General features: G+C 40.1%; 2 protein-coding genes across 2 annotated transcripts; one reads left to right on the top strand and one right to left on the bottom strand.

Annotated features, from left to right (window-relative positions):
* Positions 1–704: 704 nt before the first annotated feature.
* mthfsd (methenyltetrahydrofolate synthetase domain containing) lies at positions 705–7,386 on the top strand. The gene is made up of 8 exons (XM_039795267.1): positions 705–852; positions 1,211–1,314; positions 2,113–2,226; positions 2,595–2,708; positions 2,828–2,918; positions 3,426–3,538; positions 4,960–5,085; positions 6,625–7,386. The coding sequence occupies exons 1-8, from the start codon at positions 825–827 to the stop codon at positions 7,351–7,353; spliced, it is 1,419 nt and encodes a 472-aa protein (XP_039651201.1). The 5' UTR covers positions 705–824; the 3' UTR covers positions 7,354–7,386.
* A 3,016-nt stretch (positions 7,387–10,402) lies between these two features.
* On the bottom strand, positions 10,403–14,492 carry foxf1 (forkhead box F1). The gene is made up of 2 exons (XM_039795268.1): positions 13,177–14,492; positions 10,403–11,960 (listed from the first exon to the last, which is right to left on the bottom strand). Exons 1-2 carry the CDS (start codon positions 14,153–14,155, stop codon positions 11,797–11,799), a joined length of 1,143 nt encoding a protein of 380 aa, XP_039651202.1. The 5' UTR covers positions 14,156–14,492; the 3' UTR covers positions 10,403–11,796.
* Between the last annotated feature and the right edge of the window lie 516 nt (positions 14,493–15,008).

Consider the following 15,008-nt stretch of genomic DNA (forward strand, 5'->3'; position numbering starts at 1 on the left):
GTGTCTTTTTATACGCACATGCAGAAGGCGAAATGCACCACAAAATAATGCAGTCATATCTTTGACTTTCACAAAACTAATAGGCCTATCTAACTTGTTTTGGACGCAGGTCTGGGCTGAAAATAAATCAATGTCCATTGGGCTGTATTATTTGGGATTCGGCAATCCATTTATTCACAGTAGGCCTATATACGCGCACACAATGTTCCACTTAGTCGGAGACGAGTAAAGTTCTCACATTACAGTGCCTAGAAAACTTACACATTGTGTCGTAATGTCTTACAGAAAACAGAGCTCTTACTCAACAGCCCTGGTAACAACAACATAAATTACGTTAAGACCTAACCCTCCTCTGCTCCACCAAACGCACGCACACTGACCATGCATGTACCATGCATTCCCGTGATTGGCAGAGAGCTGGGAGATTCTCGCAGAGTCCTGTCTCGTATTACCAGACCTATCCCCACAGGATATGAAAGACTGGCTACGATAACTACTGTACAAAATCATTAAAAATGTGGAATGCTTAACGTTACAGGATAACGGCTGCTGGTGTGCGAACAGGTATTTCAAAACTGTGCTGTAATATAGTGCTTTGTAGTTGCTTTTACTATGGTTCCCTGACAGTTAGCTAGGCCTTGACGCATTCGGCTTCGCGATTAGTTAAAACGTTAAAACTGACTTTTCTGAGCCGCCGTAGCACCAATAAACACTGACAAGCAGCTGTTCCATCAGTGTTATGTTACCGAGCTCACGTGTAAGGCTTTTCTCCGTGTAGTGTAACTGAGTGTAGCAGAGACTAATTTGTATCACCAAAACCCACAATGGAGCCTGTTATAGAAATGAATCCGGGTAGGTTGAATGTTTGTGGCGTTTCTTATATCGTTAAAAATGAATGTCGATTCATGCTAATGTATAGCTAGCATTTGTAAATGTTTGGCTAATGCTGCGTCGTCTTGTTTAGCTAGCTATTTGGTGAGGTTGTTATAAAGCCTTAGAAATCCGTTGTAGCAGAGACTAATTTATATCACGAAATAACACAATAGAACATGTTAAAGAAGTTAATCCGGTTAAATCTTAGTGACTTTTGTTTTGTGGCTATAAATAAACGCCAACTCATGCTAATGTAGCTATTGTAAATGTTTGGCTAATGATAGAGTTTACTTCAATTTGAGTCGGTCATAAAAGCCTGTGTCATTTTCTCTTCCAGAAGCGACGAAATGGGACATTCGTGAGAAAGTTTGGGACTACATCGAAGAAAATAATCTGGCCAATTTCCCCAGGCCAGTTCACAACAGAATCCCAAATTTCAAGGTAGGTTAACGCAATTTAACTGACAAACACAGTGTTGCTATGAAAAAACTTTAATACACTGACAACTGAACAGTTAACTCAAATATACAGTGGCATTACTGTCGACATTGTTGCGAAAGCTGGCATCTGCTTATTTCATACTTAACTGTATTTTGCATGGGGGACACGTGTACACAGGACAGTACATTTTCGTGGTAGTATGTATTACAAATATGAGTCCAAACACTAATTAAACGGATATTTAACACACTGAAGACACACATCTGGCTCAGTTGGGGGGCTGTTAAAGAGACTGGTGTTTCAGACAGAGTGGGAATACAGGTATATTCAGACTGACAGTATGAGGAAAATGTTTTTTTGTTTTTTTTTTAAAACACTACAGTATGTAAACATGTTCTAGTAGAAACTAAAAATATAAGTAAAAATCTGAAAATGAGATCATATGGGCTCTTTTGCCTGTATGGGTAAAATCAATGCTACAGTAATGACACCAGGGTATGAGGTTTTCACAGCAGCTCTTGACTGACATTCTTGAATTTTTTAATGATTATTGGTGTCCTGTCTGCATCAATGCTCATTTGTGTACTTACTAGTACTGTGTACTTACTGACCAGGGTGCAATTCAAGCATGTGACAGGATTTCAGACCTGTGGGAGTTTAAGTCTAGCCAGACAGTCAAAGTAAACCCAGACAGACCCCAGCTGCAGGCACGCTTTGTCACTCTGGAAGTAAGTTGACTCTAAAAAAAAAAAAAAAAAAAACTGCTGTCAGCTTGTACTCTCCTCTCCTCTCAACCAGGGTGCTTTCACAGCCTGTGCCAAGGTGCCTGAACTGCAGGTGTTCACCCAGGCCACAGAGGTGAAGGTGGATCCTGATAAACCTCTGGAAGGTGCCCGGCTGGCAGTGCTAGAGGTAGCACTTCATTGTGGAAACACACACAAAGAACCAGAGTGCCTCATTTTGTATAACCGACATTTGTTTACAAATTGTGTTAGAAATTCAGAAGAATTATTTAAGAGGAATGATTACAAATCCTTTTTTAGACTCCATAAATTGCTAAGGAAGTATGTAAGTTTCTGTATTACATCCTCTGGTTCACTTCTTGAAGTGACATTCATTTCATGTACATCATTGCTTTGCATCTACTGAATTTGAATGTACATATTTGTTATTTTTACCATCACTCACTAAACCCCCTCCCCTCCATCCACTAATTAATCTGCTTATCATTAAATAACTGTAAATGTCTGTTCGCTAATTGTTGTCACAATCTTTCGCAGGCGCAGAAGAAGTTATTGGTCCCAACTCCTCGTCTTCGTACTGGTCTTTTCAATAATATCGCTCCTCCTCAGGGGGCCAGCAAAGAACAGCTACGCATATGCTCTTCCTCTCAGGTTTCAACTTTGTGATTTTACATATTTGTCGTGAACATTTTAACACAGAATCTTATTATGATTCATTAACCTATTCCTATTTTATCTTCTCTGCCTGTCTTCTGAACCTCTTTCTTCAGGGTGTGAAAGACTTCAGTGTGCCCGTTGACCTGGATGCGAAGGTGAAGGTAGACCTGGTGGTGGTCGGATCTGTGGCGGTGTCAGAGAAAGGTGACCCAACAATTTACCTCCTCGCCATACCAATTCAATTAAGTACCGGGAGCCTGAAGAAACTGCAAATGTGCCTCACTAACCCAATTAGTATAAACACATGCCTAATAATGTATCTATGGATTTATATAAGTATGGTAGCTCAAAAGACCAATTTCCCCATACGGGACAGTAAAGTCAAATTTAACAAAGACCAGATTAAAACACACTCCTCACCCATAAATAAACAGTAGTTAAAGCCACGTGTAGTTATTTTTATGAATTGAAAACATTACTACAGCCGCCCCCAACATGTCAGTGTGTTCTAATTCAGTGCAGTTTTTAGATTAAAATCCAGTATTGGAGTACTGTTTTTTTTTTTTTTTTTGGACCTTTTATACACAAAGTGTATCTGTGATATAGTCTAACCAAGAAATTGCTACACCGGAGTTTAATGTACTGTTATTCTTTGTATCACATTTGGCAGAACCTGCCTTTTTTAAAACGTTCTCCTGTCTTCTCCTGCAGGCTTGCGAATTGGAAAAGGAGAGGGCTTTGCTGACTTGGAGTATGGCATGATGGCCTTAATGGGAGCTGTAGATGAGTCTACTGTGGTGGTTACTGTTGTCCATGACTGCCAGGTTAGTTTACTTTTTCATTAGAGTTCTGAATATGTTGTGTCATGGAACCTTTATTATTTTCTTTATCTTGTCCAGTACAGGTGAAATCAAGGCCGGTGGTAGCTAGGGGCAGGGGTGGGCTCAGCCCACCCAAATGTCTTGCCCACCCAATCAAAAGTTAAGAAAATGTGTTCAGCCAATGGAAGAAATAGCACAGAAAATACCAGTACTGTTTCTAACTTCTGATTGGGTGGGCAGCCTACAGCCCGCCTCCAAAGTCTCCCTCTGCCCACCGTCTTCTCGTCGTGTTCAGGCACAATCACACAGCTCTGAAGCAGACCTGTCCGTCCACTGTCTCTGTAAAAATAGAGGTGAGCAGCGCGGCTTCTGTGGTCAGTGTAGCAGCTTCACTTGATTATAATGAACGCACTCTGCTTGCTGTGGCAGACGTGTCGCTCCACTTATTCCTTCAGTTTTCCACCTCTTTAAGAAGAGCAGCATACAGCCGTTTTGTTAAGCTTTGTCTCATCCAAAGTCCAAAACAGGGCTCTGTGTCTGTCAGACCGGCAGTCTGAATGAGATATCAGCAGAGCAAAAACATAATGAACAGTAGACTGTAGCAAAGGTAGATTTTTTTTTTTTAAACATTGTGACTTTATTATTTACCTCATTATTTCTTAAAATATGACTATTCTCCAAATTTCTGGGAACATGGTTGGGATAAGTTTGTTTTGAATGTGCACATTTTGCAGAAATATTTCTGAAATGCATATCATCTATAAAAATGTAGGTGAAAGTGAATTAAATTATGTATAATTGCCATAAACAGGTGAAACATGCACATTTAAAGAAATTACTTCCTCAAACAAAAGACACAAAAAGAAGGGAATAGTATATCATGCCTACATGTGTGTTTTCTCAGCAGGGATAAAATTAAATAAGAAAAGTTGATCTACAGGAGAATACATATTTGAAAGCATTACAGAATGCCTGAGAGCCTTACTGCATTATATTCATTTATATATTTTGTATTTTGAATTGTCACTGGTGTTTCCTTTACATAAATAAAGACAATCCACCATAAATTGATGAAGAAAAAAAATCACCAGAATGCAGGAAATTAAGTGTTTAATGCTCAAGATTTCCTGGGGGAGGACCCCCAGACGCCCATTCATCATTGTATATAGTTTATATTCATCAGTTTGCATTGTGTGTAAAATGTCAAGAATGGCAAATGCCTGACCCAAATTGCGCATGTCTTTAATTTACACCATTGAATACATGCATATTTCAGAAGTTGTTTCTAGCAACAAACTTGAAAATATGATTTAAACAAATAATTTCCTTCTCTCAAGTCATGAAATTGTGATTAAAAATGTCTGTTCAAACACATGATTACTGACCTGTTGTTTTGGTGCTAATTTAGATATTTGTGCTTTCAGGTGATGGACATTCCAGAGGAGTTAAAAGAAAGTCATGACCTGACTGTGGACTACATCCTCACACCCACCAGAGTCATTAAAACAGATTGCCAGATCCCCAAACCACAGGGAATCATCTGGACTAAGGTAAATTAAAAGAACGTCTCTGAACTGTGTCTAGTGCTACCATACTGTAAGTCCACAATACATGCATGTTGTATGTCAGACTTTAAGGTTTAATTGGTTTTAATGTTTTAAAATATATTGTATCACGAAAAATGGAAAAAGAATAAAAAAACACTACAACCATTCCTATAGCTTTATTAAAAGCAACCAATCAGTGATTCAGTCCTTCTGTGAATGGATCAGTCTTACACATAATTTAATAAGAAACTGTATGGAGGTGATTATATTATTGACTTCAATAACGTTTGTTTGGCATACATGATGTGATGGTTTAACTTGTTTAACCAGTTGATGAGATGTAAAATATTATAATCTTTACAGAATCCGAACCTGTTGTACTGCATTTTAAGCACTCAGGTTTAATTTACACTAAAGTATCACTCTTCTATCGGACAATATGCATCTGGGTTACATTTTAACAGTTTTAACATTTTTAATGATAAAATGTATCGTAATAAACACCTTTTTTTTGTGTTTAACATTTAAAATGAAAGGTGTTACAGGCAACAACTCATTTTGGGTTGTTGGACAGCTGGGTTATTGGACAGCTGTTGTCCAATTGTGCTGTAAAGTTTTAGCTGTAGCCTTCTTGCACACCTACAAATCTTTGACTCTTTAACTGGAACAGATAAAAGCTTATTTAACAGAGATGCTCTGTCCTTGGCCCCTAACAAAATATTTAGCCTCTCTGCTTAGCGACACTGCCCTCTAATGGACGTGTAATGACACATCACCTCATCAGGACTCTCATATTCATTGTGCTTCTGGATCCATTTCATTTCTCTGCTCTAATAATTATCAAGTTATTCATTTTTGTCTTTTCTGTTCAGTCTATTAATCAATAATAATGAGTTAGCAGTTTAGTTTTTATATGCAGTGCAAATACAGTATATACTCCTAGACACATGGCAACCTATAAACACAAAAGACTGAACAATTTGTGAGTATAATTTTCAAATTGCACTTTATCTTCTGTCTATTTAAATTTCACTGACACTGGCAGAGAGATGTTAAGTGTTTTTCCACCTGATCATTTCTTTAATTAGACAAGATGGGGGCGTTCTTCATAATGTGTGGAGAGTTTGTATGTAACCTCCTTAAGACACGCATGTAAGTAAACAGGACCCAGTGACCTCACTGGCAGGAAGGCCATGTCTGATCATCAAAGGCTCCTCTGCCCAGCCAGCTTGGCTCTGCAAGGGCAGGGGAACGACAGGTCAAACAGGCCAGTGTAAAAACAATGGCCCCGTATATCCTTTACAGGACTGGTCTGTATCAAAGGCTGCCAAGACCCTTACAGGCCCAACAAATCAAGAGAGCAGTCTTTATTTTTAACTGCTTGGGAAGTGAAGAGTCCTGTTGCTAGAAAGATAGTTGTATTTCTATAGCATAATTTGTCAACTTTTGCTTTATTAATTTAACTCATTCGTAGGTACATTGCGTGCGTGCTTGTGTCTCTTCCCTTTTTCAGCCTTACTGAGCCAGTTTTTGTGTCTTCAGCTGGACACAGAAAAGCTGGAGAAGATCCCCGTCCTGAAGAAGCTGCGTGCTCTGGAGGAAGAGGCTGGAAAGGATGTAACACTGGGGGCGGCGCCCGTTGCACCAGAGCCTGGTCTGCAGACCAGTCAACCCAAAAGGCAAACCAGAAGGAGGCCAAGGCAGAAGATACAGCAGGATGATGAGGGAGAATCCAAACCAGAGAAAATGGCAGAGTCGGAACAGAAAGCTAGACAGTGGCGCCCAACTAGAGTGAGGAAAGAAAGCCGAGGAGATGGTGGGGGAGGTAATGAGCGAGGAAAGGGGCAAACAGGAGAGAACATAAAGGAGAAGGGCCCAGAGGAGGGTGGAGGTGAAGTCATATCTCAACGTAAGCTCCCTCTGAGTGTGACCACAGTTTACCTTGGGGGAATCCCTGCTGGGTTGCGTGTTAGTGAGCTGAAAACTGCCCTTAGAGAGAGGGAGGCCACCCCACTGAGGCTCACCTGGCAGGGAGCTCAACACAGGGCCTTCCTGGACTACAGCGACCCCCAGGCTGCAGAGCAGGCCCTGGAGGCTCTGCAGGATCTCAGTCTGAATGGTCACAGTCTGCAGGCTGAGATGGCCAAGAGCCAGCGTGGAGGCAAGAGGTCTGGACAGTCTAATCGGAGACCGAGACCACCAACGGCTCCGATATCTAAAACTGCACCACCAGATACTGAGAGTGACACCAATGAAAAGACTGAGCAGTAATAGCCATAAGCAATACTCAGCCAAGTCAAGTAAGCCTTAAGAAGAATTTAGTTTTTTTTATTTTTTTTATTTGAACCATAGACATCTAAATTGACTGCTAAAGCTAATGAGTTAAACAGAACAGAATATGCAATTCTTGAATCAAAAAGCATTTCACTAGAAAGGTATTTTGTACATACCATTTCACAATACTAAACCATACACCTATGTGCCTTTTTTCTTCACACGCACCTCCTGGTCTGTGTGTCCCTTCAGTCCTCGAAGGTGCTTTTTTGAGTAGTTCTTAGAGATAAACTACAGTTATTTTATTTTCCTTTTTAAACCATAGACTCTATCCATAGTCTGTTTGTTAAAATGCAAGTGTAGAGTGAATTGTTGTGAAGTATTCAGTACATTGTATTTCCACAACCAGTCATCAGTATTGCCTTCTCCAAGAGGGTCATGTTTTCAGACCCGTTTTGTCTGCCTCTTCTCAAAAACATTTAACTTAGGCCATAGGCCAAAGAAGAACTTGGGTCGTTTTTGTTGCAGATAGCACCGCAATGTGGTCATTTATACAATCCTGATTATTCCTGAGCCAGTAAGCCAACTAATACAATTAAAAATTCCTTGGTCTACCATTTATATATCCATATAGACCACATTGTTTGACTACACAGATTTTCAAAATTTTTTTTACCACCTCTCCAAATGTCATCCAATATTCACAAAATATGTAGTATTTGAATGACATAATAGCATTATTATTTTCCTATTAAATTGCCAAATTGCATAGTGTGCAGTTGCAACCAAACTTGGAAGACATTAACATATTAGTATATTGTTATGCCATTTTGATTACATACTACTAGCCATAATTTAGTCGTGGTGATTCAAACTTCGTTGAAAATGTACATAGTTCATTCTTGCACATAACCCAGGATTTAGGTATTCTCTTGGAAAAAAAAGTGTATTTTGACTAGATGGAGAGGACATTTAAAAACATCTAAACCCATTTTATTTAAAAACAAATTTAGATGTTTATTTTTGTTGGCGCTATGTTTTGTTTTATTTTTTAAGATTTTTTTTTTTGGGGGGGTTCCCTTTTTATTTGACAGTGACCGTAGACAGACAGGAAAGGTGGGAAAGAGATGGGGGATGATACGGAGCAAAGGGCCGCAGGTCAGACTCAAACCCGGCCGCTGCAAAGGACTCAGCCTACATGGTGCGCACACTCTTACTGGGTGAGCTAGAGGTCCCCCGGAGCTAAGCTTTTTGATTTCTAATTGCTTAAAAAAAGTATTTTGGAAATGGTGATATTTTTTTGCTTTTTGTTAATAGAAATGACATACTAATGGCATTGTTTGGTTAGGCCAGTTTGAGTATGATGCCAGCCTCACCATTTAAAGGTTAAGAGATACTGTCATGCCTGGCTGAACTGTTCTAGTGTTAATGTTTCTGTTTGTAACACGTTATAACTATTTACTAAAGTATTTGACTGTACTGGTTCCAGCTTAGTCTCTTTTTGCTTTAATAAACTGCAATATCTTACTTTGATTTTTGACAAATATTTGAACTGATCCATCTTCACACTGTTTATGCCGCATTTAGGAAATTGCACTTATCGCACATTTTGGAGATCAAACTGCAAACTTTGAAAACCCCAACTCCTACGCTGTTGTAGTCCATTTTTAACAAAACCTGATACCCCTCAAACTATCCTTCCAGATAAAACAGATTGTTCTACTGAAGAGGCAGTAATTAAACTTAAGCTATCTCACAATCACCAAATACAAAACTCAATTAAAATTGTTTTATCTATTTCAAGCAAACTTTGGATTATGCATCCAGTAAGTGTTTTCTTGATTGGTAACACATCATACAGGGTGACAATTCATTGTTGCCTTATTTTGGTAATGGCTCTATCTGCAGATAGCAAGAGTTTTAAACCAATGGAAGACGCTCATCAGCACCCAATAACCCGTATCTTGTGCCCTGTAATGTTTAACTGTCGTTCTGTCTGCAAAGACATTAGCTGGTAACTGATCACTCGGGTCAGTCAGCAGTGCCAGACAAGTGCCCCGTTTTCACTGAAGGCTTGATTGTATTGAAACACAAGCACACATCATGTCTGTCTGCACAGAGCAGGCCTTAGGCTTTTTATGGAGCTGTCATCCAGGCCTAGTGAGGGAACAGCTGTGGAGCCCCATCTCACTCCCTCAGCACTGCCAGATCACTGAACCTCGGCAAATGTCATCAGTTTGTAAATGCGCTGTTCCCCTGCTGTTGAGCCTGCTATCCGTGTGCTCGATGGCATGCTCGTTTTACTGGAGTTCAGTCAGTGGTCATGCTGTGAGATTTCAAAGCTACACAAGTATTTAAAGACAGCATGTTTACGGCCTGAAGTACAGATGCATGTGTACATACGCGCCTCAACAGCATTACATGTGAAGTAAAATTAACATGAAAACCTTAAATTACTATTCAGTTACTTGATTTAACTTACAAGGGAAATCTGACTTGAGTGAACTATGTGGATGCTCACAGAATAGACTGCTGCCCCGCGTGTTTTTCTACATTAGGAACACCTGTTATTTTCAACGACACAATTCTCTGAAACTATCATTTCAAATCCTTACATATCTACATTTTATTTGTGCCGAATCCAAATTAATATTACTTTCACTGCATTGCCAGTTTTACTAGCCAGTAAAACTAACAGTTGTGAATTTTGCAACTTCTATAATAAACAAATTGATTTGGAGCATTTTGGTGAATTGGCTCAGTAATGGTAAAGAATGCTTTAAGAGGAAAAACAAAGCTTAAACCTACACAGCATCCCTTCATATTGTATGTAAAACCCACTGAAGCTTTTTTTCTTCTATTTACACCCCTAAACTATTCAGCATAACAATCCTTTGGGGGGAATAAAATGCTTTTGAGGGAAATAACTAAACCTACCAGAGCTTTTCACCCTGTAAGCAAACGCGGGTGAGATTAATGCCTCTGATTTCTTACGCTTTAATTGCTTTCTGCAGACACTCCTTACATAGAGGGCATAAAACAACTGTTCTTTAAAACCATTTATTTAAAATCTATAATCAATTAATCATTGTTTTGTGGAAAATCAGATTTGTTCATTTAATGTCATCTTACAATAACAGGCATGACCTGCTCCTGCCAGATGAAAACAGACTGTTAGTTAAACTGTTCGACTTTGGCCTCAATCATGAACTGCATTCAAGACACCACTGTGATATTCCTGGAACATTTTTCTGTTGCAGTACTATAGTACTAGTATGGACCTTTTTATATGCATATTATGCTTTTAATTTTTTTTTTCTTCATTATCCCCAAATATTTAGTAGATTAAAGCCATGTGAACTCAGTTTACCCACCTTTTTAGTTTGAATTATTAATTGCAAACCATGTGTTAGAAACCTATTCTTTAAATACTACACATTTTGGGTTGATTGTGTAATAGTGATCACCAACATGAGATTTACAGTTTTGGTGGGATATTTGTAGTGTCCCCCAAAAATTGGCATGAATTATGGGTGGGTGATGAAATCGATTTTTTTTTTTGTGGATTTAGGCTTAAACAGCCCAACAGATATATTTTATTTCTTACAAATGATTTGTTGTAATAAAACCTAAAAATTAGCCCTCATTGATGGAACCTTGCTAATTTTCCTAACATATAAGTATACAGTGCTGAAAGTAATGGTCTACATATATCTAACACAGACGACATAACAGTGCTTACAATATATCCTCAATTTCATTTTAAAACAACAAGCGTTCTGACAAATATTGCCAATACAGAATATACCTCCTTGGCCAATTCGCCTGAAATTAAAATATGTAGGCCTACAGAATAAATAAAAAGATGCGCTAGGCTATTCAAAAAGTGCCTTCATCGTTTTTACATATATATGGACATGTTTATGTGATGTCCATAATTGTTCATTTAAAAATTCAACGCTGGTATTAAAGTCCAAAAAAGAAAAAGGAGCCTCAGTCTAATTTGTCAGAGGAAATAAAAGTATGTATAAACTTCAGACGGGGAAAATGGACGTGTGCATTTTTACATTGGCCTACTTAAACAAGACGAATAAACATTAAAGTGTGAAGTGGTAGTCATCCGCTCTGCAGGACTAAGTACCAGACAGCAGCAGGGTTTCATATACCCAGTCTTTACCCCGCTGGTCGATGTTGATGGCATGAAAAAGTTTGTTTTATTATTATTATTATGTTGTTGCTTTGTGATTGGCCTGTCTTTGTCGCAGTGTGAAACCGTACAGAAAAGTAGTCCGGTCTACTTGAAGCAGTGAGCGCTCTCCATGGCATGCCTTTATGTCTCTCAGTGGTTATTTACTCGTTTGTTCTCATTTCAGTTCACCCTGCTGCATGGCTCAAGTCCGTGACACCGTCCTCTGGTCTGCAGGTTGTCCGTGGGGGGCATCACATAACGCAGGGCTTGATGTCCTGGTAGGAGACCTGTTGGTGGTGGTAGTACGAGCTGCTGCTCGGTGAGTGCATCGCTGAGGACGTCATGGCGTTGAACGAGAAGACGAACTCCTTCCGGTCACACATGCTTGGAGACTGGGAATGGTACCGAGGAATACCTGCGAACAACATAAAAAAAATATCGATTTAAAAACAATGAAAATATGTAACTTCGCAAGTACGTTTAATGAGTCTTTGACCATTTCTAAGAATGTTGTTTGAGGCTCTGCAAAAACATATAGAACAAAAGAATGATTACAACTGTTATATAAATACTTTCTGTAGGCTTTAATTGTTAATTATCAATGATAGACATATCCTCTTAGAGCAGCCATAGCATTGACTTTATTTGATGGATCCATTAGTAATAAAAATAGGCTGTAATAGAAAGTATATAATTATCATATATTAAAAAATAAATATGTTAATTTAAATGGAGTATCTATCCTAACACTGGTGTTTCTCCACATCTGTCCTACCACATTTTGATTTGTGAAAGGAAGCCCATCGAACCTTTAAAGATAAATTATTATATATATATTTCTTTTAAATAAAGATACTTCTATAGGCTACTTAATTTGTAGAGGACATATATAGAGCTATAGTTTCTAGTTTTGCTGTTAACTCTATTCCTCACAGACTGAGTCCATTTAGCAAGCGCGATTAGGATTGTCAAAAGTGGAGGCGGGCTTGCAGGGCTAATTGACAGTGGCCCTTTGCACGCCAGTCCCGGAGGATTCGGGGCCTCGGGGCAAGGCAGGCTGGTCCTGACCGCGCTTGTTTTTCTTACCCAGAGATTGGCACGACTCTAAACTGTCCCGGCAGACTCTCTTTTTTTTATCACTTCCAGAAACTGGAACCGTGCGAGTTTGAAACCCCTGATATCTGGGTGTTATTTGAGTGGTCTGTTTCAATTGGAGCAGGACAGTAATGATGCTTTCATTTTCGTGGGAGGAAATACGTGGTTTCTTTTAGTTGCATCATTTTCCTTAATGGGCTGTCTTGATTTGAATTATTCTTCCGTTTTGTACAATAGAGATATAAGCTGGGTGTATTGACAGAAAAATAAACGCATTCAAATATAAGGTAACGCGAGGCTGTTCAATATTTCCATTACGCCCACGTTTGGCATACGACCATAAAAATCCGTGACCCGTGCGTAGGCTATTGTTTAGACCGTCTGGTAATTAAAATTAAAAGTTTGACATTTCTAAATATTCCTGCATCATATTTCTTCCTAAAATCTACTTATCCCCACTTGTTTTCTTTATAAAAAAGGATACAGTTTCAAACATGTTACAGTTTTTTTAAGTAGATAAATTCCATTGAGCTTACCTTGTAAATCTGTAGTACTGTGCCCGTTCTGGTGCAAGTAAGACTGGTCTAGTGAATGTGTGGGCAAGCTTGGCTGCAGCGAGTTTGCCCCTGGATTACAAGGAGACAGAGGCTGCTGCTTTATGTAGGATGCCCCGTTATTCAGCGACGCCGAGGGGGCCGGAGCCCACGCCGAGGCTGAGCTCGAGTAGACGGGGTGAGGCTCCATGACTCCTCCGCTGGTGAGCAGAGGGGAGGCGGAATTGTCGTGGTGGGGGTAATCACTGCCAGTGGATCCTGTACAACTTCCCATGTAGGAATGTCCACCGTTGGTCGACAAGTGTGACATGGTGTGCCCGGACAGACCCATCCCTTCCATGTTACCTGACAAGTGTCCATTCATCATCCCAATCCCACTGTCCAGAGACAAGCTGTTGGGCGGACAGGATAGGCCCCCGCCGCTCCCCTGGAAGTTGTAGGACTCGGGGATATGGTTGAATCCCAGGCCGTTCATCATGCTGTACATGGGCTTCAGCGCCTGGCACTTGCGCCTAAAACCCCTGGGTCTCCTTCTAAAGGAGCCTTCCTCAAACATAAACTCACTAGCCGGGTCGATAGTCCAGTAGTGGCCCTTCCCTGGCCGGCCGAGGCCCTTGGGCAGCTTAATGAAGCACTCGTTCAGAGACAAGTTGTGACGCACGGAGTTCTTCCATCCCTGGTATGAGCCCCTGAAAAACGGGAAGCGGCTCTGCAGGAATTGGTATATTTCACTGAGCGTCAGGCGCTTGGTTGGAGAGCTCTGGATAGCCATGACTATTAAAGCAATGTATGAATAGGGGGGCTTCTCTGGTCTTCGGATCCCTGCGTTTGTCTTTTTGGTTTTCGTAGTGGAGGAGGCGGTTTCCATCACGGCGGTCTGTCCGTGCGGCTTCTCCGGGGCAGACATCGGGCTGCTCTGGGCAGGAGTCTGCGCTGGGGGCTGCTGGACCTCTGCCGTCATTAGTTAAATTTAGTCTTCGAGATGGCAAACGAAATAGGTTGCTTTCCACCTTTCCAGCTATAAACACTACAAAGTTGAATTCTAATTCGCTGACATAAAGAGCAAAAAAAAGTAACCGTGTAGGCAAACTTAACGCACGAGGCAAAGGCGAGACTGTCTTCTTAACTCTGACTTCTTCCTTTTGATTCAGTCCTGCAGCAGTCTGAAGCCGTACCGCGTTGTACGCTGCGTCCGAAATGGGATAAGGAGCAGAACAGGAGCCGCTTTCCACTTCAGTTGGTGTGTTGTCTTGCGTCCGAGGAGCTCACTTTTTACTTATCTGTTGCCATCAGCGCATTGGAAGCTGGATGTCTTGGCCATCCTAATGTTAAGACCCGCCCAGTTCCCTCCTACTCCAGTGGTGGGCTTAAGCATGCACATCTGTGTGCGTTCACTTTTCAGGGAAATGTTTTTTTCCCTTCTTTACATTGAAATAGGGAATATATCTTTCGTATAGCCTGTACGCTACACAATAGAGCGAAATTTAAATGGCTTATTGGTATTATATAATCACACACTTATAGTAACTACACTGGCTGGGGCCTTAAGATAGCCTACAAATGTTGCCTGTTTTTTAAATATTATTTTATTTTTATTTTAACACTAAATATTGATGATAGTGATATAAACTGTGTAGATTCATAAGCCTGCAGTGCAAACAGTATCTCTCAATTTCAGGTCACATGCTTGATGCACCAGCACGGTACATAGGTCATGTCTCTATTATTATTAAACTAAATGTTTTATTAAACATTTTTAGTGTATGAAAATTATTTACCAGAGAACATGCCTTTCTTATTCAAAACCACCCTTC

The sequence above is a fragment of the Perca fluviatilis genome, chromosome 3, assembly GCF_010015445.1.
Source record: "Perca fluviatilis chromosome 3, GENO_Pfluv_1.0, whole genome shotgun sequence".
NCBI classification, from domain to species: Eukaryota; Metazoa; Chordata; class Actinopteri; order Perciformes; family Percidae; genus Perca; species Perca fluviatilis.

Bases quoted from the DNA above. Each gene is read 5' to 3' on its own strand.
- mthfsd (XM_039795267.1), top strand. From the start codon at position 825: ATGGAGCCTGTTATAGAAATGAATCCGG. The intron at 853-1,210 runs GTAGGTTGAATG...TTTCTCTTCCAG, and splicing joins TGTTATAGAAATGAATCCGG to AAGCGACGAAATGGGACATT. The intron at 2,227-2,594 runs GTAGCACTTCAT...AATCTTTCGCAG, and splicing joins CCCGGCTGGCAGTGCTAGAG to GCGCAGAAGAAGTTATTGGT.
- foxf1 (XM_039795268.1), bottom strand. From the start codon at position 14,155: ATGACGGCAGAGGTCCAGCAGCCCCCAGCGCAGACTCCTGCCCAGAGC. The intron at 11,961-13,176 runs GTAAGCTCAATG...TGTTGTTCGCAG, and splicing joins CAGTACTACAGATTTACAAG to GTATTCCTCGGTACCATTCC.